General features: G+C 40.3%; 1 protein-coding gene across 3 annotated transcripts; it reads left to right on the top strand.

Moving 5' to 3' along the window:
• The first annotated feature begins 298 nt into the window (after window positions 1-298).
• On the top strand, window positions 299-24,235 carry C9 (complement C9). 3 transcript variants are annotated; one of them, XM_051772359.1, is made up of 11 exons: window positions 299-445; window positions 6,872-6,989; window positions 7,589-7,736; window positions 9,118-9,265; window positions 10,913-11,051; window positions 12,682-12,897; window positions 15,860-16,100; window positions 17,492-17,620; window positions 22,682-22,860; window positions 23,070-23,298; window positions 24,050-24,235. In XM_051772359.1, the coding sequence occupies exons 1-11, from the start codon at window positions 360-362 to the stop codon at window positions 24,214-24,216; spliced, it is 1,800 nt and encodes a 599-aa protein (XP_051628319.1). In that variant the 5' UTR covers window positions 299-359; the 3' UTR covers window positions 24,217-24,235. The 3 variants fall into 3 exon arrangements, with proteins under 3 accessions (XP_051628319.1, XP_051628321.1, XP_051628320.1); XM_051772360.1 differs by having other exon boundaries at window positions 324-445; window positions 6,896-6,989; XM_051772361.1 differs by lacking the exon at window positions 6,872-6,989 and having other exon boundaries at window positions 319-445.
• Window positions 24,236-25,573: the final 1,338 nt, after the last annotated feature.

Raw genomic sequence — 25,573 nt, 5'->3', positions numbered from 1 at the left:
GGAACTCTTTGTTCCTTACATGAGTCACGGCTATGACAGCATTTTTACTGAGCAGTTAATGGTTCTCCAATTCAATACATAATGTCTTCCCTATATTAGAAAGATACTATTAAACAAAACTTGTTAGTTTTTAATCTTTAAACTACTCCACAGTATTACCCAGTCCCCATTCAGAGGAAAAAGTGGATTTTTCTGAAAAGTGGACTTTAGAGCATTTACCGTAAGGCAGTTTTGGTCCATTACTGGCATTCTTCAGTAAACACTGCTTTTTGTTTGTTCTCTTGGTAATAAATAACAAAAGGAACAGATAAATAAATTACAAATTCGGTCATGGCTATTCTAGTCTATTCAGCTACAAAATGAGAATCATGCTTGTTATCCTGCAGTTTATAACCATACTATGGAACTTAGAGATGGTTGTCTCACTTTTGGGGGAAAGCAGAAGGTAAGTGTTCTTTATCTTCTGCAGCTGTCTCTACTGTTTTGTTTCTCTTAACACAGAGTATAAACATCCAATGCAGACATTTCTTGTGGCAGCTTGCTTAGATACCCTATGAAAAAGCAAACTACTTCTTGCTGTATTTCAAGGAGTTAAATAGCAATGCTGTATCCATTTATTCTGGATGTGTGTGACACAATAAAGGTAACTGGTAGCAATTGAAGCCATATTCTTCCAGGGTGGTGAAGCTCAGACGCCTGTTTTCTGTTGCACACTGAGTGTTAAAATACTTAATATATTTCTTTCTGAAGATGTACAATTTTATGCTGACAGTACTTCTCTTACTATTTAAAGTCTACCTATTTCTAATCTTTGGAAATATAGCCTTTGTGTTTTCACTGCAAGTATCACTAGGAAGTGAACGAAGGCTTAGTCCCTACAAAATGATCACATGAAAACAACTAAAGCACTACTCTGTCAGAAATGTCTATATGTCATTTACTAGAATGGCCAATATGAATGATGAAAAAAATGTAAGTCTTATGTTGGAACAAGTCCAGAGGGCCACAAAGTTGATAAGAGGACTGGAGCACCTCCCCTACAAAGACAGACTAAGAAAGTTGGGGTTGGTCAGCCTGGAGAAGAGAAGGTTGTGGAGAGACCTCATAGCAACATTCCAGTGTCTGAAGGGAGCCTGCAGGGAAGCTGTAGAGGGACTTTTCAGCAGAAACTGTAGTGGTCAGACAAGGAGTAATGGGTACACACTGAAAGAGGGGAAATTTAGGCTGGGGACCTTGAAGATCATCTAGTCCTAACCACCCCTGTCATGTGCAGAGACACCTCCCACTAGACCAGGTTGTTCAGAGTTCCATACACCCTGGCCTTGAACACCTCAAAGGATGGGCCATCCTCAACGTCCCTGGGCAACCTGTTGCAGTGTCTCACCATCCCTACAGTAAGAATTTTTTCTGAATATCTATATGAACCTACTCTCTTAATCTGCTTTCCCTTGTCCTGTCCCTACATGCTCTGGTAAAAAGTTCCTCTCTATCTTTCTTGTAGGCTCCTTTCAGGTACCAGAAGGCCGCAATTAGGTCACCCCTAAGCTGTCTCTTTCTAGGCTGAACCATCTCAATTCTCTCAACCTTTCCTCATGGGAGAAGTGCTCCATCCCTCTAATCATCTTGGTGACCTCTGCACTTGCTCCAACAGGTCCATACCCTTCCTGTGCTGGGGACCCCAGAGCTGGATGCAATGCTCCAGGTGGGGTCTCACCAGAGCAGAGCTGAGGGGAAGAATCTTCTCCTTCACCTGCTGCCCACACTGCTTTGGATGCAGCCCAGGATGTTTGACTTTCTGGGTTGTGAGTGAATGTGGCCAGTTCATGTCCAACCTCTCATCCACCAGCACTCCCAAGTCTTGCTCTCCAGGGTTGCTCTCAGTTTGTTCATCCCCCAGCCTGTGTTGGTGCTGGGGATTACCTTAATCCAGGTGTGCAGTACCTTGTACTTGGTCATGTTGAACTTCGTGACATTTCCATGGAGCCACTTTTCGAGCTTGTCCAGGTCCCTCTGGATGGCGTCCCATCCTTCAGGTGTGTCAACAGCATCACTCCACTTGGTGTCATCTGCAAACTTGCTGAGGGTGCACTTTACTTCACTCTCTATTCATTAAAATATTAAATATATATAAATATATATAATAAATATATATAATGACCATGTTAAACAGCACTGTACGGACCCCTGAGGTACACCACTTGTCACCAATGTCCATTGGGACCCTGAGCCATTGACTACATCCCTCTGGATGCAACTATCCCAACTACTTCCTTATCCATCTAACAGCCCACCCACTGACACCATCTCTCTCCAATTTAGAGAGAAGGAAGTTGTGGGGGACTGTGTCAAAGGCTTTACAGAAATCCAGATTTATGATATATGTAGCCTTGTCCACTGATGTGATCACCCCATCATAGAAGGTCACTAGGTTGGTCAGGCATTTGCTTCTTATGTTTTGATGTTTATTATTATTTTGGCATTCAGATCCAATCAAAGCACAGGGTAGACATGTTCATTTAGAAACAGTCCTGCCAGAATATACAATTATTACAGGGAATCCATAGCAGGCAACTTTGGCCAGCAGCTTGGCTTCCCAGTGTACCAAAGACTGTGCAGCTTGATGATGGTGCTAGCAACTACAGCTGGCAAAGGTTATGCCCTCATGTGATGCTATCATGTCTCCAAATTTAAGAGAGCCATGCTTTCTCTCTTGGTCAGTGATAATTAAGCAACCAAGGCTTTTTCTTCAGTCTTCACTTTTGTCACTGATGAACTCAACAGTCCTCTATTTTGAAGTATGGCTCAATAATAAATCACCAGAGCTCTGTGGCCTGATGCTGTACAGGGTGTATTGTGCAATCCAAGACAAGGTGCAAACAATTCTGTGTTCTGATTGTGAAATGGCTTTTGCTTTCTAAAGAGTACCCTCCTGTCCCTCAAACCTCTCAATAAAGGATTGCAGGGAATGTACTTTGATTTCCTTGCTTGTCTGCAAAGTTCTTGCTTTCAGCTGTACCCTTCAGTGAAGTTCAGAAATATATTTCACTATAAACTTCTCTAGCGCCTGAATACGTGACGATCACTAGGAACAAGACGTACATCTACCTTTAGAAATCCTCTTAGACATCTCAACATATCTTTAAGGAACCTGTCAAGTCTTCAACCTGAGGTGCTGGAATACATGTTGTTACTCAGAGGTTTACAGTCCTACATCAGTAAGGAGATGAAAAGGTCATATATGAAGGCATCTCGCAGATATAGGAAGGGCTGATTCTCAATCATTTGCTAGAGCAGTAGATTTTAGTTTCTTCCCACTGTTCATGCTGCTGTCTGCTAAGTGGGCGGAAAATATTTTGTAGAATGCTGCACAGCAACTTTTCAAGCATTATTTGTTTATTATTAAGTATCTGTGATACTTATGATATGAGCTAATTACAGATGAAAGTTGTTTTTGAAGACACTGGAGAGCTATGTCAAATTTTGAATACACTACAACTTTCCAAAATTTCACAGAGCTGCAAAATACATTGAAAGGGACTTCTGGAGGTCTTCTACAATGTTCTGTTCAAAACAAGGCTTTAGATTAGGTTATCCAGGGGTCCTGTCAAACAGTCTTGAATACTTTCACGGTAACCTGTTTCCCTGCATTTCCCTGGGTAACCTATTTCAATGTTTAATGGTTATAATCATAACTGTTGGGTTTATTTTAATATTCAGATGACATTTCTCCTGAAGCAAATTCTGTATGGGACCTTTATCTTCTATATAACTATCTTCTAGAACTTAGCCTTTCCTATAGAAGTTTCTAAGAGTTGCTGTACACACTTCTCTTTTCCTTTATTCCTTTTGATTTATAAAACTTAATATAACATAGGGTAAGTGCAACTGAAGTGGAATTATAATGTCAAAAATCTTTATCCTTTCCCAGGCTGAATTATCATTCTGATCTATGCAAGCACATATGCTTAGTCAATGTTTGACATACACACACCTTGTAGTAAACCTCAACAGCACTGGAGAAAAAAAGCTGGCCCCTAGCTGGGCATGTGAAGGAAGAAGAAAGGACTCATGTTAAACATACCATGTTGAATCTAATCACAGTCCTTCTGTGTCGGGGTAAAGAGACAGAATCACAGAATCATGGAATCAACTGGATTAGAAAAGACCTCCAAGCAACACCACTGTGGTTACTAGACCATGGCATTAAGTGCCACATTCAGTCATAACTTAAAATCCTCCAGGGATGGTGACTATACCACTTCCCTGGGCAGCCCACTCCAATGCCTGATTACCCTCTCTGTAAAAAATTTATTTCTAATATCCAACCTAAACCTCCCCTGGCACAGTTTAAGACCATGCCCCCTTGTCCTACTGTTGGTTGCCTGGGAGAAGAGACCAACCCCCACCTGGCAACAACCTCCTTTCAGGGAGTTGTAAAGAGTGATGAGGTCTCCCCTGAGCCTCCTCTTCTCCAGGCTAAACAACTCCAGCTCCCTCAGCCTCTCCTCATAGGACTTTTGCTCAAGTCCCTTCACCAGCCTCACTGCTCTTCTCTGGACCTGCTCCAGCACCTCAATATCCTTCCTGAACTGAGGGGCCCAGAACCGGACACAACACTCCAGGTGTGGCCTCACCAGTGCTGAGTACAGAAGAATCACTTCCCTGGTCCTGTTGACCACACTGTTCCTGATCCAGGCCAGGATGCCATTGGCCTTCTTGGCCACCTGGGCACACTGCTGGCTCATGTTCATTTTCCTATCAATCCAAACTCCCAGGTCCCTTTCTGTCTGGCTGCTCTCCAGCCACTCTGTGCCCAGCCTGTAGTGCTGCAGGGGGTTGTTGTGGCCAAAGTGCAGGACCCAACACTTGACCTTATTGAACCTCATCCCATTCGAATCAGCCCAACTCTCCAGTCTGTCCAGGTCCCCCAGAAGAGCTCTCCTGCCTTCCAGCAGATTACCCCATACCTGATAGTGATCATTAATGGATGCACAGGTAGAAATGTAAGAACAAGACAGATGTTGAAAGCCATCTCCCTCATTCCCAGCACTTTCAGCTGCCAAACAGTGGGTTATAGATTTAGGTGCACAGAGTCCACCAGAGTATTAGTGAAAGAGAGTTCTGTATAAAATGGACTTCTCACAAGGTGGTTTCTACATCCTCTATCAAGCGCCCCAATTCCTGGTGTCAGGGACAAGCAAAGCTTCATGCTTCCCTACCAGGTAAGAGTTTGTAAGGTTCCTGTTGTATGGAGAGAATTCTTCATTCTTTATCTCATTTCTCCTGTGTATAGAGATTGGGCATACTTGCGCTCTTCTTTTTTTTTTTTTTTTCATAATCCCACCTGTTAAAAGCAACATCCTCAGCCAAGGATATATTTACTGCAGGTCCTGGGTTGAGGTCAGGGGACTTCTGGGAAGGAGCTGTTTAGGAGCAGCAGGCAAGGCCGTTGGGAGTCTATGATACAGATATTTCCAACAGCAGCTGTGTTGCATTTTTACTGCTTGTGTGTGTGACAGCAGAAAGTCTGAGAAATCAGAGCCAGTCAGGTCAGCAGATTATATAAAAGGTTGCACAGCAACCCTGTTATCCTTGATCTGTTTAAAATTCAATAGCTAGAAAGAAGTTGATTTATCATCTCAATGACAACTTACTACTTATGTAAACTGAACATAGAATAAATGGCACAAGGAAGTTAGAACAACTGCTATATCTTTCTTGTCCAAACTGCAGATTTCTTAATCTTGTGGAATCAGGTTATATTTGTTTAGAATCCTGACGTATCTGTACAATGTGAGGGGCTCAAAGAGCAGAGGGTAAGGCCCTGCCTGCAATGAAAATCCATATGTACGTCACACTGTGATCTGCTGGGCTCGGCAGAGAAGGTCCCAGTGTAGAGCAGAAGCAGCAACATTAACCTGGAGAGACACAGAGAGGGTGAATGAATATGGAAGCATGTAAGGCCAAATTGGAATAAATTACTCAGAGCAAACCAAGCAAGTCAGACTTTAATGATCCTTCATTCCTCTGCTATCTAACATTGTTACCTGTGAAGATAAGGTCAGCAGTAAACTACTGGCCTTGGTTTTTAAAATTAAAAAGTCATTCTACAGTGCATTAGTTTTTAATATCTACCAGTGAGTGCCTTAAAGAAACTTTATTTCTATTATGGCCTTTCACTTAATGACAACTGGTAGTTTGATGGTGTTTAAAACTGAGAACCAAAATGAAGAGTCACTCTAAAAGAAATAGGCCTCACTGCAGAAGTATTCAACTTGACAAGCTGAACAACAGTAAGATAAACACTTGTCTTTTTTTTTCCAACAATGTAAGTTAGTCTGTTACTAAGTAATACCTGTATTTATGAGTTTTCTTTCAACTCAGGAAAATATTTACACTTTTATCCAGGCTTAAGAACAATGCCATTAAAGTTAATAAGCTAAAAAAAAATCACAAAAACATGTGTTGAAGTACTGCATCTATTCAAGATGTGCTGCTGTGCCTTTGCCTTTAGACTTGCATATTGGGAAGCACAGCCACTGTTTGAATGGGGGACTGCAGATGTTCTCTGTGTATTATTGTTTCATTCTCCTCAATAATATGACCCATCAGAAGAGCATTTGTTTGCATGAAGATCTAAAAAACAGGGAAAGACCTGGCTTATTAAGTCTTCAAACTGTTTTTAATGTAATTGTAAGCCACCAAAGAATTTAATATTAGGCAGCTGTTTATACAACTAAGTACTGCTATGAAAGTGAAACAGAAATCAGCTTGAAGATTCTTCCAAAATATTGGCCCATGGTTTAAATACAAACTCACATGTGATTTTAGTGTACTGTCCAGGACTGTACTGGAATGTTTTGTTTGACAGCTCTTCAGAAAAAGCTTTCCACAGGGGAACAAGAGAACTGAATGCTCCATCTCCAATAGATTGTAAACTGAGCAGCTGGAGCGCATGGGGGCCCTGCGACCCATGCACCTATCAAAGGGTAAGCTGTTGTTGGAAGTCTTTGTTCCAAAGCCACAACTGAAGGGATGCTGTCTGTCTGGTTGTTGGTTATGAGAAAACATCAGACTGCAACTCTTAATACTGTATGTTCATGACTCAATGACACCCACAATCATTTCAGATGTGAAGCCATAAGAATAAGACAATAATGTAGAATAGTGTCAAGTGCTCTCATTCAAGATGTTTTCTTCATAGAAATTATCTGTTTTGGCCATATGGATGTTTCTATTAAAAAGCAGATTTTTATTTTCTTAGGGGAGTGGTTCTTATGAGACTTTAGAAAATAAAAGACTTGAAAGCATACAAAATATAAGTGATGCACTACCTCCATGGAATGAAATAAAAAAATTAATGAAATAAAGTAATTAGTGAAAAAATAGCATCTGTACGTATTAGCTGAATATTGATAATTATTAATTCAATATTGTTTTAACCAATGTGCCTGTGGAATTTCAACCAAATATTTCACCAAAGATGCTTCATTTTGAAAAGTTCTCATGTTCACATAGAAACCCTTCAGTTCTGGTAGAGTTCTCTTTTCTCTCTGGGCCATGTTAATAGTGTTATTTGTCTTTCAAGTTTCGCTCTAGACGTATTGAAAGATTTGGACAATTTGGTGGAAAACCGTGCCTGGAGGCCTTGGGAGACACACAGACCTGTGAAACCAGTGAAGTCTGTCCTGAAAAACCAGAAGCAGACTGTGGTGCTGACTTTCAGTGCACTTCTGGTAGGTCTTGTTTTTGTGCCATATAATGCCTTTACTCAGAAACTACACTTTACTTAGTGCTGTAAGTTAAATCATTCTCCATTGAAGACAAAATACATACACAAAAAAGAGATATATGCTTCATTGCTTTTCCAGCTGGAGGTGATTCCCTGAATAAAGGCCTCATGCCAGCACTTAAAGACAGTCTGTAGGCAGCTGGGTTCACAACCACAGTGACAAAACAACAGCATGAACAATGCTTAAGACAGAGTACATTCCTCTTATCTTCCATTATAATTTGCATGTAGTTTAAATTCTTCTGTAATTTCTTCTTCATGGTTAGAGGCTGACCATGCTGTGAGTATCCTTTCTTCTACCTTAACTGCTCCACCTGCTAATGAATCACTATGTTTTATGAAAAATCACTGGGGGGGGGACCTAAGGCTAAAAGAATTTTAACAGAATGGATATGGAAGTTTACTGATCTGAGGGTTATGATGGATGCTAGCTGGAGACCAGAATGCATCTCAATTGAAAGTAAGATATAAATTTGTAAAGCGATGCAAGCATGGCAAAGAAATTAATGTAGTGCTCAAGACTCATCAAAAATCAAAACAAAATAGGAAAAGCTAATAGTAATAAATCTAGTCAAAAAAGAAACGGAAAGATGGTAACAACTTTGAGGACTGAGACATTTTTAGTATTGTTTTAAAATCAGAGTAGTGCAAAAAGAGAAATTAAAAATTGGAAAGTAGGCCTTTAGCTACTAGTTCACAGGCATTGCGTGTCTTTACTGGAGAGGCAGATGATATCAAGTAGTGATGTTTTATTTTGCTAGGGCTAATTCATCTAAATCTTTAGATCCTATGGGGAAAAAAAAATGAGTCTTTGTAAAACTTGTGATATGCAGCCTCAGGAAAATTACTACTACACTGTTGCTTTAGAACACAAATCACTACAGTTTTGGACACTACAGTGGCCATAGTATTTAAATAATATTGTCCAAATTACCATAGTTTAAATAATTTAGAAATAATTCTTTGTTGATGTTGAATTGGCATTTTCCTGTAGTCTCTTAATACAAAAAACCACCAAACCCAAAACAAAACAACCAAGCTAACAATCAAAGTTTAATATAGAAAAAATCTCAGGCTGTAACAACTTTCTTCATATGACAGCAGTTCTCCTGTGACTTACTTTTCTCAGCCACCCTAATAACTCCTATGTAAATACAGTAATATGGGGGTTTTCATTTTAAAGAGGTAGAGTGTAGAATTTTAATCCCTCCTGAAAATAATAGAAATGTATGTAGAGGGAGATCTCAATAAAGAGTAGCTGAGGGTGTCATTTATAATCCATCTTGACAAAAATGCATTCATGTAATGTTTTATTCTTTGATTAGGTCGGTGTATAAAGCAACGACTTGTGTGCAATGTAGACAATGACTGTGGAGACTTTTCTGACGAAGATGACTGTAAATCTGACCCAAGATCACCATGCCGTAACCACGACATTGATGTGTCTGAAGTTGGTAGGACTGCAGGGCAGGGGTATGTATGAAGTAAAAGGTAGTATTGGACCTGGTGAAGAGTTTAGGATTGTCTCGAAAGCCAGCTGAAAATACTGGGGCACACTGACATTCCCAAAATTGGAATCTCAGTCATGTTTGCATTTGTATTCAGAAATGCTAAGTAGCTTTTGGAAGAACACTCAACTACCATTTTATTTTGTATACCTGTGGAGGATAAAATATTTATGCAGACAGTGTAAATCAATCACAAAGTTAGTAAACAGAATCATAAATAGATACTACATGAATTAACTTAAAATGCATATTATTCAAATGTAAAGTTTATAGAGATATAGATATGTTTCAAGTGATATTTCATAAGAAATCAGTAATTCCCAATTACTTTACTAAAAAGCATGTGTAAAGGGAGAAAATATCTCTTGATTATTTATACAATGAGATGCCTTACTGCAATAACACTCTGCCTGCAGCTTTTTTGCACCATTGAATTCTCCACTCCCCAGATCTTTGTTGTTTATAGGAGTTTTCATCGTTAATCTAAGATATAAATGAATCTTTCTATTCTCAGACTCTGCTGCATTTCTTTAGTTTCAAACAAAAAAAAGAATGACATATTGTTTATCTACAAACGGTTAGAAGACAGCTATCTAAACTTAATAGATGAAAATAAAAGTGTACAACAGCACCACCCTGTGTTTAATGAAAAGGATGATCCTTCTCATTTCATTTCTTACTGCATAAGGGAAAAAATGCTTCTGTTTAAGCATGGGGAAGTAAACCAAGTACTTAGGCAATTTTAGAAGTAGCTTCTTTCTTATTTCTACGGCAATCTATTACTAGAATCTTCCATGAGAAAACCTTGTATAGAGATGCAGTAGTGATGTTGGAGACTTCGATGATTCAATTACCACTTTCTGCACTCAAATAGGTACAGGCATTTCTCAGATGCATGTGTTGTAAATACTGAAAATACTCAAATGTATGAACCAGGCACAGAAGAGCAAAAAAGTCATGCAGAATCCTCCAAGGAGCAATTATTTTTGGAAATATTTCTTGTGCATCGGTATATAGATGCATAGAGCTTTACAGCCGATGTTCTTGCCTCCCTTGTTTTGTAATGATTCATATTTCCTTTCTTATGCTGCAGGAAACACTGCTATTTCACCAGGTCACACCCTGAAAGAAGAGACAATACTAGGAGTAGCTATATATTCCTTCTACAGATTTGATGGGTGTGGTACACGCTTGATGATGGAGCTCCTACCAGCAAACAAACTAACATAAGTTATGAAAAAAACCAAACCAGATCCAGGTTAAATATAGGTGTTGAGATGTACTTTTAAATCTATAAGGAATGCTTTCTCACAAACACATTGGTCAAGCAGAAATTATTTTAACCTCCTTTTATTCCTAAGGTTCTCACTGTGTTTGATGTTTACCATCTTTTATTTGTTTATTTCTCACACATGTAAAGAACTTTACAAAAGATGTTACCTGATTTCCGTTACACAGATGAGAAGACCACAAGAGATGAGTCAAGCTGCCTAGACGAAGCAAGATTCAGTTTCACAGCTACAGTCCCCATCTCCTGCAGAAAATGACATTTCCAGCCTTAATACCATTGTCTGCAGGTGCTGACACCTCCTGTCTTGTATTTTTCTTATAGAATCAATATTTTAGGGATGCAGCCAATGGCCAGCCCATTTGACAATGAATTTTTCAATGGTCTTTGTGAAAGGGTGCGTGATGGAAACACACGGATATACTACCGCAAGCCATGGAACGTGGCTGTTCTCATTTACGATGTAAGTTTAATTCCTGTGCAAACTAGGATGTGTTTAACCGAATACTGAATCCTGTCATCCTCTTGGAAGACTCAGCATATCTCTCGAGTCAGGCAGCTGAAGCTTTTTAGCATCAAGTTTGCGCTGAAGTCTAGAGAAAAACAAATTTTGTTATCATTTACTTTGGGAGTTAAGCTCAGTTGTACCAGAAAAACTCCCACAGGTTCATTGCTGCACCTTTGCACAACAAATGAAACTGTCTGGAATGTTTACAGTATGAGTGGATGAGATGAGCAGAAGCTGTACAGAAAGGATTATGATATCTAACTTTTACTCAGTAGAGAAGCAATTAAGCTACTTTTTCAAAGACACTGAAAAAAAAAAAGGCAGGAATGGTATTAGGATACTCTGGTCCTACTTGGTTTCCCTCTGTCCTGTTGAAAAAAAAAATCTAATAGGCTTTTGAGTTTCAGACTATGACTTCCTGTGAGGCTTGAAAACCAACAATGTTGATGATTGTTGAAACATAAACGTCAGATGCATTTCAGGAATCAAAGCAGTATTTTGCTTACCAAAGATTTTGCCTATTTCTTCAAGAAGGGACTTCATAAAACAAATACAACTTAAACCACCTCCTGCCTAAAATGTAAATCTGACCCAAGATGATTGTTTATATTTGATTTTGAGGTAGAACCATTTTCAGTTATTAAAATTCTATGTTCTGGTGAAGTATACTAAACAACACTGAAATAGGTATTTCTGAATTAGCTATTGTCTGCCGTAAGAAAAGAAGACAAAATCATAATTCTGACTCATTTCAGATGTCAGGACCTATTAGCAAACTTTATCTCCATTCTAGGAAAGAGATGGATACTATTATTCCTTACACAGAATCACAGAATCTCCTGAGTTTGGAAGGGACCCACAAGGATCAGCAAAGTCAACTCATGGCCCTGCAGAGGACCATCCCCAAGAGTCACACCGTACACCTGAGACCATTGTCCAAACGTTTCTTGAACTCTGTCAGGCTTGGTGCTCTGCCCACTTCCCTGGGGAGCCTATTCCAGTACCCAACCACCCAAGATGCTGGGTGAAGCACCTGTTCCTACTATCTGACCTAAACTTGCCCTGACAAAACTTCAGGCCATTCCCTCAGGTCTTGTCACTGGTCACCAGAGAGATCAGTGCCTGCCCTTCTGCTTCCCCTATGAGGAAGCTGTAAACCATGTAAAGGAACTCTTAATTCACATAAGGTACTTGGACAGTGTTACATGCTGAGATTTAATACTCACTGAAATATTGTCATTACAGCTTTCTCTTCACCATTGAACCACTGAACTGATTGAGATAAGGTGGTTTGTGGAGGGAATGGTATTTCTGTTTCCATTTGATTTGTTTTAAAAGAAAAAAAAGAGGTGTAAGAAAATGTATTGCTAAGTGATGTAAATTATATAGCTTTAAAGGGCTACATAGATTTTTATATTACTGCCTGTTTTGTTTTCTCATACAATCTTTCATTATCTTTTCTCAGACAAAGGCAGACAAAACCTTGGATTTTTTCTTATACAACTTTTTCATTATCTTTTCTCAGACAAAGGCAAACAAAACCTTGGGCTTTTTCTTACACAACCTTTTCATTATCTTTTCTCAGACAAAAGCAGACAAAACCTTCACATCAATATTCTACCATGATCGTTCAAAAATGTTACGAGAGGTCTACATGGAAAACCAGAAACACTTTAGTGCTGGCCTGTCTCTGAAATATACACCTACTGATGGAAGAAATATTGATGTAGAAGGAAATTTCACGTATAATTATAGAAAGACTGCAACCTTAAATTCCATTCTGCAAAGCTCCACTGAAAGGGTGAGTTTAATTCAACTAAAGGTTTTAATGAAAATATTCCACAAATAGCACAATTTGTACAGTGTTGGAATAACAAAATAATATTCTTTCTAATTATTCTAATCACCTGCTACTTTTCTGTCATTTAAAAAAACAATGGTAATAATAGGGTTAAGATTTCAGATGTGGACAAACGATAACCAAATGTAGCTTCTTTTTCCCACTGTTTCCCCTTGGCTAGCAAACACCCTCATCTCCCTCAGGAGTTGAAGTTAGAAAGGGTCAAGACCTGTGGTCTCACCTTGATTAAAGAGCAGCTCTGATCTAGTGCAATGTGGGCAAATTAGGTCAAGTTTTGTGACAAAAAACTGCCACTGAACAGACCTACACTATGTAAACAAAATAAACATGTAGAATAATGACTGAAAGGCCAGATCCCAGTCATTTGGGTACTTCTGTACTAAAGAACTGGCCAGGGCTAAGAGGCATGGGCATTAACACTGGTACATGGCAGTCTATTGTTTTTACTAGCATGGTTTTGGCAGTGTTAGCTCTTATGGACTCATAAGCAATGCCCATCCTGCACTTCCCTACAGGATGTTTGAAGCGGATGTTCTCATAGGCAGTCTGGAGAAAGCAAGCCTATTTTGGGGTTGCACAAAAGCCATATCACTACCATCACTTTGAGACAGGGGAAAGACCCATTTTATTTACCAGTAAAGAATTAGCCTTAGCATTTAGTGAAGGCCAAATGAGAAAGACCATAAAAAGTGACACTAGATGTGTTGTGGTTTAACCTCAGTCAGAAACCAAGCCCATGCAGCCACTCGCTCATTCTCCCCCCATCAGGATCAGGGAGAGAATTAGAAGGGTAAAAGCTAAAAATCTCATGGGTTGAGATAAATACAGTTTAATAGGGAAAGCAAAAGCTGTGCACATAGGCAAAGCAAAACAAGGAATTAATTCCCTGTTTCCAGTGTGCAGGCAGGTGTTCAGCCATCTCCAGGAGAGCAGGACCCCATCACATGTACTGCTTACTTGGGAAGACAAACACCATCATATCAAACATCTACTGCTTCCTCCTTCTTGCCTCCTGCTTTACATACTGAATATAATGTCATATAATATGGAAAATTGCTTTGATCAGTTTGGATCATCTGTCCTGGCTGTATCTCCTCCCAGCCTCCCATGCAGCCCCAGCACCCTCCCCAGTGTGGCAGTACAAAAAGCAGAAAAGGCCTTGGCTCTGTATAAACAGTGCTCAGCAATAGCAAAAACATCTCTATATTGTCAACCCTGTGTTCAGCACAAATCCAAAACACAGTTCCACACTAGCCACTGTGAAGAAAAATAACTCTATCCCTGCCAAAAAGCAGCACAACGTGGCATTATGGCCTATTCCAGCAGCTATGTGCTGGGTCATATACCATTCCTCACCCTGTATGCTAAGGTCTGTGATCACGACATGCCATCATGTACAAGGCACATCAATTCCATAGCGCTGAAGTGCACCACGTGAAAGCAAGAATAGATCTGCCTCAACTAATTCAAATTCTCAAGTTTATCAGCCTCGTTACCTAGGACCTGTTCAGAGCTCTGGAGGTCAAGTGGATATAAGGGAAAACTAATATAACTTCCACAACCTGTTAATTAAAATAATGCTGAAGAGAAAGGTCTGTACTATATAGATAATTTGACACCCAACACTGATTTTGTGTTGGTATGAGTTTTCTTGGGATGGAAAAGAACTCAAACCATAAATCTCCCCAGATGCAAAAGATCAAGTTCTGTAGCTTAAGGTGTTTTATGGACTGCTTACAATCAAGTGACCTGTGATAGGAATTTTGGCCTCCAATTCTTTCTTAGAGATCAATTCAGAAAATGAGTCACAATCTGTCACCAGCTAAGTTCTATCACTGTAAACTCATGTGGCTGAAGGGTAGTGGAGTGGTAGCCTCTGGCTGGGAATCCTCCAGGGCTCACGTGAAAGTTAAAGCCAGGAGGAGCCTGGAGGCACCTGGAGATCTAAGGATTTTGTACATCCTGGTTTGCAGGAATATTGCACCTGCAAAAATTTCCTCACAGTCATTTAGATACCTGCAGACTTCTGCTGGTCTCAAGCAGCATCTGAGTCACCAGTTTAAGATCCTTTAAATGGTGCCAGCTAGTATGATGGTCAGGTGCTAGATCCCTTTTACAAACCTCCTACTGGGCACTACTGTTGAGGGAGTCATATAAGTACTGCAGATAATAATGGGGTTTGGAAGGCATGCGTTTGCTTAGATTCTTAAGTAACTCTTTCAAAAAATTTTATTTCACAAGTTAAGTGCAGTAGCTAAGTCCTAGTTTAGAATATGATACAAAACCACCTGGTATGTAATTTACAGACATATCAGTCACTGTAGCTAGACTTACAATGTATGTATGGGTCAAATGACTCATGGATTTTTTCTGTCATTAATTCTCATTTTATGATGTTATTTGGGGGGCTTTTGTTCTTAATTGGAGCTGTGCCCTTCCTTCTGACGGTCTGAGAATAACAGGGAAGTGATCCAAAAAAAGAGAGAACTTAGTTCTGCTCTGACTATAAGCAAAGACAAAACTCCATCTTACCCAGAGTGGGCAGCTACTGTTATCTATATAGAATTACTTTTCAGTGTTATGAAAGTCAGAAATCCACTTTAGGTAGACGTCGTACTTACAGAGAAGACCCTGTTGTCAAATAGATCACAAAGGGCTTACTGAAATTAGTAAGGGAAGAGCTCTGCAAAACTGGAAGAACTGAAATTATGTCAGTCTCTTGATGTTTCCTCAGTTTAAATCAGAGAATGTTTAATTTTAATCAAACAAGTTTGACCTCTTCCAAAACACTAGACTGAATGCCATGTTTAAAAGTGCTGCTATAAATAACATAGAACAGATTTTCCTGCTGTGCTGCGTACCAGAATGGCACTCTCACCTCTTTTCTTCTTCCTGCATTCAGAACCAAACCTTTCTGCATATAAAAGGAAAGATTCAGCTGGGAAGATTCCAAATTCGAAGTCGTGATGTCCGTCTCACAGATAGTTTCCTAGATGATTTAAACGTTTTACCTGCTGAATATGATAAGGGGGAGTATTTCAAATTCCTAGAAGATTATGGAACTCACTATGCAGTCTCTGGAACTGTAGGAGGAAAATATGAACTTGTGTACGTGCTGGATGATTACGCTATGTCTCGAACAGGTATGCACTTTCTTGGTCTTCCTGTGGTAAAAATGTTCTAGCCAAGTCTCCAGACATTCAAAGAGATGTATGATGATCGATCTGTCTATATGATATGTGGAGCAATACTGAGAACAGCACAGTTCAGTGTGTACTGCTTGTGGTACACCAGTGGCATTACAGAATTACATGAATTCAACAGATATTAGAGTCAGCCTTTCTAACTGACAGAAATATTTGAAGTCTCTATTTTAAGTCTATAACTGAGAGGGATTTAAAAAAATTAAAAAGATCTCTTGAAAATATTAGGAATTATAATTGCTGGGACATGATTTACAAGAGATCTCCAAAGCCTTGAAAATCTGCCTAAATCTTAAATCCATTTGCTAGTTGGTACTTTTTGTGTTGCAATCACTCTAAGAGTACAGTGGTGACAAAAAACAAGGATAAAATTTAAGTACTTCCTAGAAATCACATGGTGCACTTGAGTGTGTTGAAACTGATTTCATAGCCTTTAGCATTCACACTGGAATTTTCCATGTCCTAGTTAAGATAGAAAAGCAGAAATTTAATCCTTCCTCATGTGCAGTTCAGAAATATGTGGGTTTGTGCTGGATTAAAGTGATCACTCTGGAAAAAATTTTAAAAAGGCAATTCTCATGCTGATTTTGGAAATCAGAAAATAATTACCTGCTGCATGCAGTGTCAGCAACAATATTACTGTCAGATATTCAGGCTATGCAAAGGGGCACAGGAGAAAGATGTCACATATCCTACTGTTAGTCTGTTCAGAACCTGGAGACTGTGGTGCTAGATTTTTTTTAAAGTACAAATTTTAAGCACAATTCTTTCTGAATACAAAAGTGAAGTTGCAGATGATATATTTGAGTTTAATAAACAGAAAGGAGGTGTTGGAGGCAATAGTGGATAGATGAGGATTAGAATTAATGAGAGTAGTGTACTTGTAAGAGATTAGTAGCCTTGATTAACTTTATGGGGAAAAGGAGTGGAGAAACTTGCTTGAGGTTAGGAAAAAGAGAGAGAGACTGGGAGAATTGAATAATTTGGCCCATAGAAAGTGTAAATGTTAAGCAGATGTGAAAGAAAAACATCTCAATATAATAATTGGAAAGAATGGTTCCTAGAGGGCCATTTGCTTTCAACTAGATCAAAGAAAAGAGAAATCCATTTTTAATATTTTCCTAATCACTATAGATCTTACCTGCATCTGTGCAGGCACTTCAATTACAATCATCCTCACATTCATTTCATAGAAGAGGACAAAGCAGAAGATAAATGGGAGGAAGAAAGCCACAAGCATTTTCAGTAGCCCCAAAAAATTTATTCTCTGTGAATAATATCACATTATTTATGGTCATGCAACTTCTCTAATCATTTTTTTCTACTCTCAGGTATCACTGTAGAAGACGTGCAAAAATGCCTTGGTTATCACTTAGATGCCAGTATTGCATTTAGAAACTTACACACCGATTTTAATATTGATAGTGGCAAATGTAAAAAGATTCATGTGAAGGACAAATGTAAGTATGTCCTTCATTTACATTATGTCTTTTACTTAAGAAAAGATGATAACAGTTGTTCCACCTTTTATAATCAATATAATCAATATAGTTATTGCTTTTAGTGGACCAATACAGGTGAGGCTGACATAATTCCATGCTCTCGAGACAGTCTGAGAACGTGTTTCCAGCACACACACATACCCACAAACACACTTACATGATACATACATATATGCACACATCACTGGCCACACAAATAAATACAGACAAAAGCACAGCACCCAGGCACCAATGGTTTCATCCTGTTCTCCCCTCCATCTGAACAGGGTGAAAGTCTTTTAGTGGGTAATATCACAGAAACACAGGATGGTGGAGGTTGGAAGAGTCCTTTGGAGGCCATCCAACTCTCCAGCTCACACAGGTTCAACTAGAGCAGATGTTCTTCCCAGGCACCGCAGGCCTCAGGATACTTCAGGCCCTCTACAACATACATGTATAGCCAAGACAGATCCCTCTAGCAGCTGATGTTAGGACATTCAATTGAATGAGCAACTAGATTGTTATAGTCTCCTGTTAGTGACTCTTAGATATACAACACTAGGCTCACAGCTCTACTCTCACTGCTAGTACAGACCACCTGATGCATGCCAACACACACCCACACACACACTGTGGATGCCTTCAGTAAGTGGCCTTAGGTGCCCAGTCTACCCAGCAATTGGCCCTTGAATCCTCTTACCTCCATTTGCCTTAGGCAGATATACCCTCACAAGCCAACAGGCCTCAGTCAAACCAGGGACCTTGACATCTCTCCAGTATTTGGCCTAGAAATCCTGGTCACTCTGGCAGCCATCTCCTCCACTTATCTCATTCTGGAGATATAAAATCATAGAATAACAGAATGATTTTTGAATGAGATCATCTAGTTCTAACACCCCACTATTGGAAGGGATTCCACGCACAAGATCATGTTGCTCAGGGTCCCATCCAATCTGGCCTTGAACACTTCGACAGATGAGGCATTCACAGTTTCTCTGGGCAACCTTTTCCAGTGCCTCACTGCTCTTTGAGTAAAGAACTTGATATGGTTTTAAGCTGGCTCCCTGCCAAGTATCCAAACCTTACCACAAGAAGTCCCGTCCCCCCCCCAAAACCTCAGGGAGAAGAGGGAGAAAAAACAACCAAGAAAACTGAAATTCGAGAGAAAGAGACAGCTAAAGCAACATATATAAATATATTTACACTTATGTTACAGTTATATACAATTGAAATATATATATAATTTCACAAGGGAAAGGGAAGGGAGAAGGGAAAAGGAATAAAACCAAAATAAAATATATATATATATATCCCGATTAGTAGCCCAATATCTAGCAACTAAAAGAACAGGCAAAAAACTATCTTACTACTCTCTTTGGGACAACGGAGAGTCACGCTGGAACAACCGCCAGCAACCTCTGTCTCCCAAGGTTGACAAGGCCTTACCAGGCCTCGCTCCCCAACCCGACAGACTCAACAGCAGGGAACCTGCACCTCCAAGCCGCCGGAAGGAAAGAGAGTGAAGGCCTTTCCTCCTTTCTTCTTATAGCCTGGCTTATGTAAAAATCATAAGGAATACTGGGTAAATCTGGGCACTTCCTTGGTTACAAACTGGTCACCAAGGAGGGCCTAGACCAAACTACCACAGAACTAATCTAAATCTCTCCTCTTTTAGTTTAAAACCATTCCCCTTGTTCTATCACTATCTAATCATGTAAAAAAATCACTCTCCTCTCTTTTTATAAGCCCCTTTTAAGTACTGGAAGACCACAATGAGGTCTCCCCAGAGCCTTCTGTTCTCCAGGCTGAACAACCCTAACTCTCTCAGCTTGTCCTCAGAGGAGAGGTGCTGTAGCACTCTGTCCATTTTTGTGGCCCTGCTCTGGGCTTGCTCCAACAGGTCCATATCTTCCTTGTGCTGAGGACCCCTGAGCCAAACACAGGTCATGTCTCATGTAAGCAGAGTAGAGGGGCAGAATCCCCTTCCACAACCTGCTCTTCTTACTGCTCTTGATGCAGCCCAGGACACGCTTGGCTTTCTGGGCTGTGAGTGCACATGGCTGGGTCATGTCCAGCCTCTCATCCAGAAGCACCCCCAAGTCCTTCTCACCAGGCTGCTCTCAATGATTTTTTCTTGTGGTCTGTACTCATGTCTAGCATTTCTCAACCCAGGTGCAGCACCTTGCATTTGGGTTTGTTGAATTTCATGAGGGTTTGGTTGGTCCACTTCTCAAGTTTGTCTGGGTCTCTCAGGATGAAATCCCATCCTTCTGTTGTGTCAACTGCACTCAGCTTTGTATCATTTGCAAATTTACTGAGGGTACACTTAATCCCACTGTCTATGAGACTGATAAAATCTCACAGACCACTGATCCCAAGACAACCCTGAGGGACACCACCCGTCATTGGCCTCCACTTGGACATATAGCCATTGACCACAACCTTCTGGCTGTGTCCATCCAACCAATTCCTTATCCACCAAATGGTCCATCCTCCAAATCCGTGTCTCTCCAATTAGGAGATAAGGATGTTGCGTGTGACTGTATCAAAGGCTTTACAGAAGTCTAGGTAGATGACATCGATTGGTCTTCCCTTGTTTCCATTGCAGTGACATCACCACAGAAAGCCACCAGATCTAGGCCAGAGTAACATCTGCTTTGATACCTGACTCCCAAGCCACTTACTTGTTTAATACCCGTTAGTGATCACACCTGGTGTATATATCCTAACTTACTCCACTTACTGGCACCACAAACACCAGGTCCCTGTCAATCATTGTCCAATTTTACATGCTGGCACACAGATCTCCATACACATGTGAGTACGCAGAATAAGGTCCCCTTGCCCTAGAAAATAGTCAGAAATGGACTTTAATGGTAAGCCAGGACAGACTGCAGAGATGAAAGACAGTATATGGTAGACAAGCTCACTGATCAGTCACCTTTCTATATGCAATCAGCCCCCTTTTCTTGCTTTTGTCCCTCTGTCTCCCTATGTTTATTCCTCCCAAAGCCACCATGATCACTCCTTACCTCTTCATTGGCACTTCTCTAAATATATGTCAATTATTTAAATTTGTGCAATTCCAAAATGCTATTCTTTGCATCCAAAGAACCCTTCCATTGACTCATCTTGGTCTTGACTCATCCGCAGCCTCATCCTGCAGGGCTAACGGCTCTGCTGGGACAAGGCCTGAGAGGACTCAAGGCAGGGGCTTCCTTTCCCTGATTAGCCTAGTTGTGTTCCCTTGCCTGTCACTGTTCATCTCTACTCCCTTGTGTGTCTGGAGACGGGCTTTGTTTCACATGACATAAAAGTTGCAGAAGGGAAGGAGATTTACTACTGGGTGCAGAAGAGGCAATTAATTTCCGTCCTCTGCTGTGTTTGAGTTACGAAGTAAAAGATGCTACTCGTCTAGTCCCTGCCCTTTACTGGTTCTGCTCAGGTGATACAGTAGCATTACTCATATTATCTTTGGCTTGTTGTCAAATGACTATGATCTCCGTAATACCTTTCAGTTTGTCCTATCCCTTCTTTTCATTTAAGACAATAGGGTTTTCTACTGTCATGGTTTGAGATAGCCCCAAAATCCAATTCCCTAGTCTAAGCCCCCTCCCACATCTCAACCTAATGTGAGATGGGTTTTTTCCAGACAAGAACACACCAGACTCCAAATGGAGGAAAGGGAATATAATACAATGACTGTACAAATAAATACTATAACACATTATACACACAATCACAACTATCTCTACGATGACATATAGTATTTACAATGGACCAGATCTCTTCTCCCCTCCAAATAAAAGTTCAGGAGGGAAAGAAGGACAGATCCCTTCCAGTCCTTAAGCAGCAGCATCTTCTAATGCAGCAATCTGTCTGTCCTCTCCACATGCAGCAGCTGATAGCTGGATTTCTGCCAGCACTCACGAGGGAGGTATCCAAGCTCCCTCGGCCCCTTGACGCAGGCAAAGGGGTCTTCTGTGGGCTTCATAACCCCAGACAAGGTCGTTTCACCACGGTCATATCACGAGCACAGGGGGCTTCGTGACGGTCTGGTATCTCCAGGAGATTCAAGCTCATTTCAAGGCCTCTGTGTTCTGCTGTCTCAGGCTGCCACTGTGGCAGCAGTGCGAGGGGGGGGAGAAAGCCAAGGTCACCCCCTCTGCATTCCTCTGGCTGTCCCGGTCCAGCTCCGGGACGTCTTTTGAGCTTCTTAGCTCCTCTCTCTCTCTCTCCAGTGCTGCATGTCCAAAACTGCTCTCCAAAATAGGAGTCCATGTCCCTCTTCTCCAAGAGGGGTCTCAAGGGAGTTTTTGGGGGGGGTCTGGTATCAGTTCTCACCCCCAGAGCTCTGTCTCTCAGCTGCTGGCTCTCTTTTTCCCGGCTCTCCTTCCAGGAGTCCTCTCTGCAGTGCTGCATGTTGTTTCTGCTGCTCCTCCATTTCAGGTCTTATCTGTCCTGGCTCTCTGCCACCATTTCTCTGGTCAGTGCCAGCTACTGCTCTGTGCCCATGGAGAAAACATCTCCCGGCATAACTACAGGCACCTAACTCAGCTTTATGCTGTTCCAGGTCCCTGCAGGCCCCCACTGGGGGCTGGGGGCCAAAGCCCCCCTGTGGGGCTCAGAGCCCCTTCCTCGTGGCTCTACAACATGGCCACCTCTCCTGCAACAACCAAAACTACAACTCATCTCTTCCGGTGAGCTTGTGGGTATGTTGACATTTTTGCAGGAGCGCCCATTGGACAGAATTTCAAAACTTCCAGGGATTTCCACCCCTTGGGGTCTACCACTTTTCTTAGCCTCTGGGGGAACACAAGATCCAAACCACTACATCTACTTAAATTGCAAAATAGATTTCCTCCCACATAAAAGGTAGGAGCAAAGAAAGATGGAATTGTATTACAACAGTGAGTGAAGGGGTCTCTCTACAATCATTTTAAAAAGAGGAACTGGCTGAACTAGAAGGACAACTGTGCTTCCAGATGCATGGGCATTAAACACTCTTCTTCTTCATCCTCTCTTTTTTTCTTTCTGTAGCACAATTAAATGATGATGCTGTCATTGATGATGTCCTCTCCTTAGTTGAGGGGGGAAAGATTGACTTTTCAGTTAAAATAAAAGAAATGTTACTACGAGGATCTAAAATGGTTGATGTGGAGGATTACATACAGTGGGCAAAGTCTTTGGTTGATGCTCCAGTAGTGATACAGCAACGGGTAAGTACAGCTTCTTCGAAGCTGTGGCTTTTACAGTTTGAAAGTTTTGTTCTAAGATGGAGGTAAGACACCAAGTTTATCATGAACTTTCAGGTATTTTCTTCATCTTGAGAGTTTCTTCAGATGCTTACGCTAGTGATGGCCATATAAAAAGGATTCGGAATTGTGGAAAAGTGTGTTTTGCATGGGCTTTTTTTTTTTTTCTACAGCCTTCCCCAATACATACGCTTGTTCCAGTTAAGATGAGAGATGCACATTTAAAGAAACAAAATTTGGAAAGAGCAATTGAAGACTACATTACTGAATACAGTGTGTGCAAATGTGAACCCTGCAAAAATGGAGGCACTCTTGTGCTGGTAGATGGAGCCTGTACATGCCTGTGCTTAAGCTATTTTAAGGGAATTGCTTGTCAGATTCCCAAATCAACATTAATTGAAGGTTAGTAAGTACTCTAAATAAACTGAGTATATTTGTTTTTGAAAATATCCTGACAAAATGAGCCTTCATAAGGACAGAAGAATTTCATAGCACTCCATTATACCTACTGCTGTCAAATCTCATGGGTATAATGGTGTGGAAATAAGTGTAAGTTACTGTGTTCTTTCTATAAAGAGGGTACTCTAATTTAGAGTTCATTGTCCCACATACATTATTGTGTCTGGAATGACATGAAGTTCATTTGAGTACACAGGAGCATTAGTGAAGCATGGTGCAGTAGTGGTAAACTGATTTCAGGAAAAAGCAATCTCACCATGTCTTAAACTATTTTGTCTTCAGCCTTCTGCAAAAGTGCTGTGTTTGCAAACACATGATCACATTTCACAGTTACTGTGCTAGCTTAATATTGGGTTGATCTACAAAATGGAAGAGGGAGAAGGATGCAGTTCCACAACTGACAATATAAAAAATTGATTGTGCAGTAAATTAATTCTCTGTGGCCAGGTTTTTAAAGCACAGGTGCCCAAAATGGGCCTTAGAACTTGATTCCTAGGATGAAAAATTGTTGAAAGCCTGGGGCTCTTAAACAGTGCCACTGATGAGAACATTCTCAAAAGCTAAATCTGTGCTTTGGGTTGTGTGCTGGAGGCTGCAATGGTCTGCAGAGTCACCATAACTCAGAATGTAAGAGTTGAATCACAGTCTCCTTGAGAGAGGTAGGTGGACTCATCTTGGTATTACTGTGTCTTAGTACCAGTTGTCATTAATGGAGGCTGGAGCTGTTGGAGTGCCTGGTCCACCTGCATCAATGGAGAAAGCACTCGAACTCGCCAGTGTAATCATCCTGCACCAGGACCTGGTGGCAGACCATGCCAGGGAGAAAGCATTGAAAAACGGCCCTGTGAAGGAAAAAAATAGCTAAGCTCCTCAAAAACAGGTAAGTAGCTTCTTTAAATGTGTTATTGAAGTTTATAGTAAATGATCAGAAAATACTTGGAGCATTTCAGAGATGCAGTTGATGAAGTACTGGGTAAGTCCACTTACATCTTTCATTTAAATCTGTTCTTTGATACAGCTGATCAGCCACCTTGTATCAAATTCAAGAACAGTTAGATTTGTATTTAAATGTCTTGATAAGTAATTTTATACTATAGAACTCAAGATTAGAATGGATTTCTGGATAAGAACAGACTAAAAATGCAATTCCTAAAAAAAGAGATTTCATGTTTATATTTCAGAGAGAGGAGAAAAGACGTATTTTACAGAAAAAAAATATTAAGACAGTTTGAGAAACTGAATTCTCTTCCTTGATAAATAGAATACTTAAATCTAACAAAGCTAGTGCTCTAGCAGTTTCAGAACTTTTAGCTTAGATAAATTTCTTCACCTGCTGAAAACAAGAAGCTTGTGTGCTGTTGGATGTGACAGTAATAGTTTTCATGCCTGGGAGGAAGTGCTTGGGTTTTCTGCTTAACGTGTTGTCGTAAGTTCTGAAAGTCACAAGAAGAAAACAGGTGGAAAGATAGGGAAAAGATGTTGAATGTTTTCCTACCGAAAGTCCTTGATGAGAATTCTTGCCATATGACCTCTACTTGCATAAAAAATATATAACAGAAGATTTCTTGTATGCCTCCCCTTTCTCAGCTTCAGTACAGTTCGGCTACATCTAATATTTTACTGCAGCCTGAAGCATGGCCAGCAAGGCTTAACAGGGGCCATCTAGCCATACATAAGGGAATTAAAAAAAAAGGAATTAATTACATTTCCAGGCTATCAGAGCTACTTATTCCATAAAGTGGAAAAGAGAAGATTGAGAAAAGAGCTGGAAAATCAAGAGCAATATAATGAAGACAGGTATAAAAAGTGGAGTAAATTAAATAAAATAGCAAGTGGCAAAGAAGACTACTCCTTCACACAGTGGGCATACGAAAAGTAAATATGCATTTTAAAACTTCAAGAGAAAATAATGGAAGGTTCTTCAACACATAGGCAATCATGCTCACTTAGGAAGTCTCTGAGGCATCAATTTTTGCAGGATTGGAAAGTATTCGGGAAAATATCATATTTCTGTGTGTTTCCCTACTCCTGGACCTTCCCTAGGTCAGTGCTATTTTCTTAAAGATAGGGTATGAAGTCAGTCTTTGCTTAATCCAGTTATTAAAAAAATTAAAAATAATAATTTTAAAAAAATCTCATAAAGAGCTTAATTTTATTCCTGTACTGTAGCACTAACATATTCCTGTTCAGCCATGAGAGCAAACACCATGATAATTAT

The sequence above is a fragment of the Manacus candei genome, unplaced genomic scaffold (assembly GCF_025592945.1).
Source record: "Manacus candei isolate 608988 ecotype Guabito, Panama unplaced genomic scaffold, ASM2559294v1 h1tg000152l, whole genome shotgun sequence".
Taxonomy (NCBI): Eukaryota; Metazoa; Chordata; class Aves; order Passeriformes; family Pipridae; genus Manacus; species Manacus candei.
The sequence above is the reverse complement of the archived record's forward strand: the minus strand, read 5'-3'. Positions and strand labels throughout refer to the sequence as shown.

What these genes read in the sequence shown, in the direction of transcription:
- C9 (XM_051772359.1), top strand. Translation starts at nt 360, where the DNA reads ATGAGAATCATGCTTGTTATCCTGCAGTTTATAACCATACTATGGAAC. An exon ending in TGCAAAGCTCCACTGAAAGG is followed by an intron (nt 12,898 to 15,859) that starts GTGAGTTTAATT and finishes TCCTGCATTCAG; the next exon opens with AACCAAACCTTTCTGCATAT. An exon ending in GATTCATGTGAAGGACAAAT is followed by an intron (nt 17,621 to 22,681) that starts GTAAGTATGTCC and finishes TTCTTTCTGTAG; the next exon opens with CACAATTAAATGATGATGCT.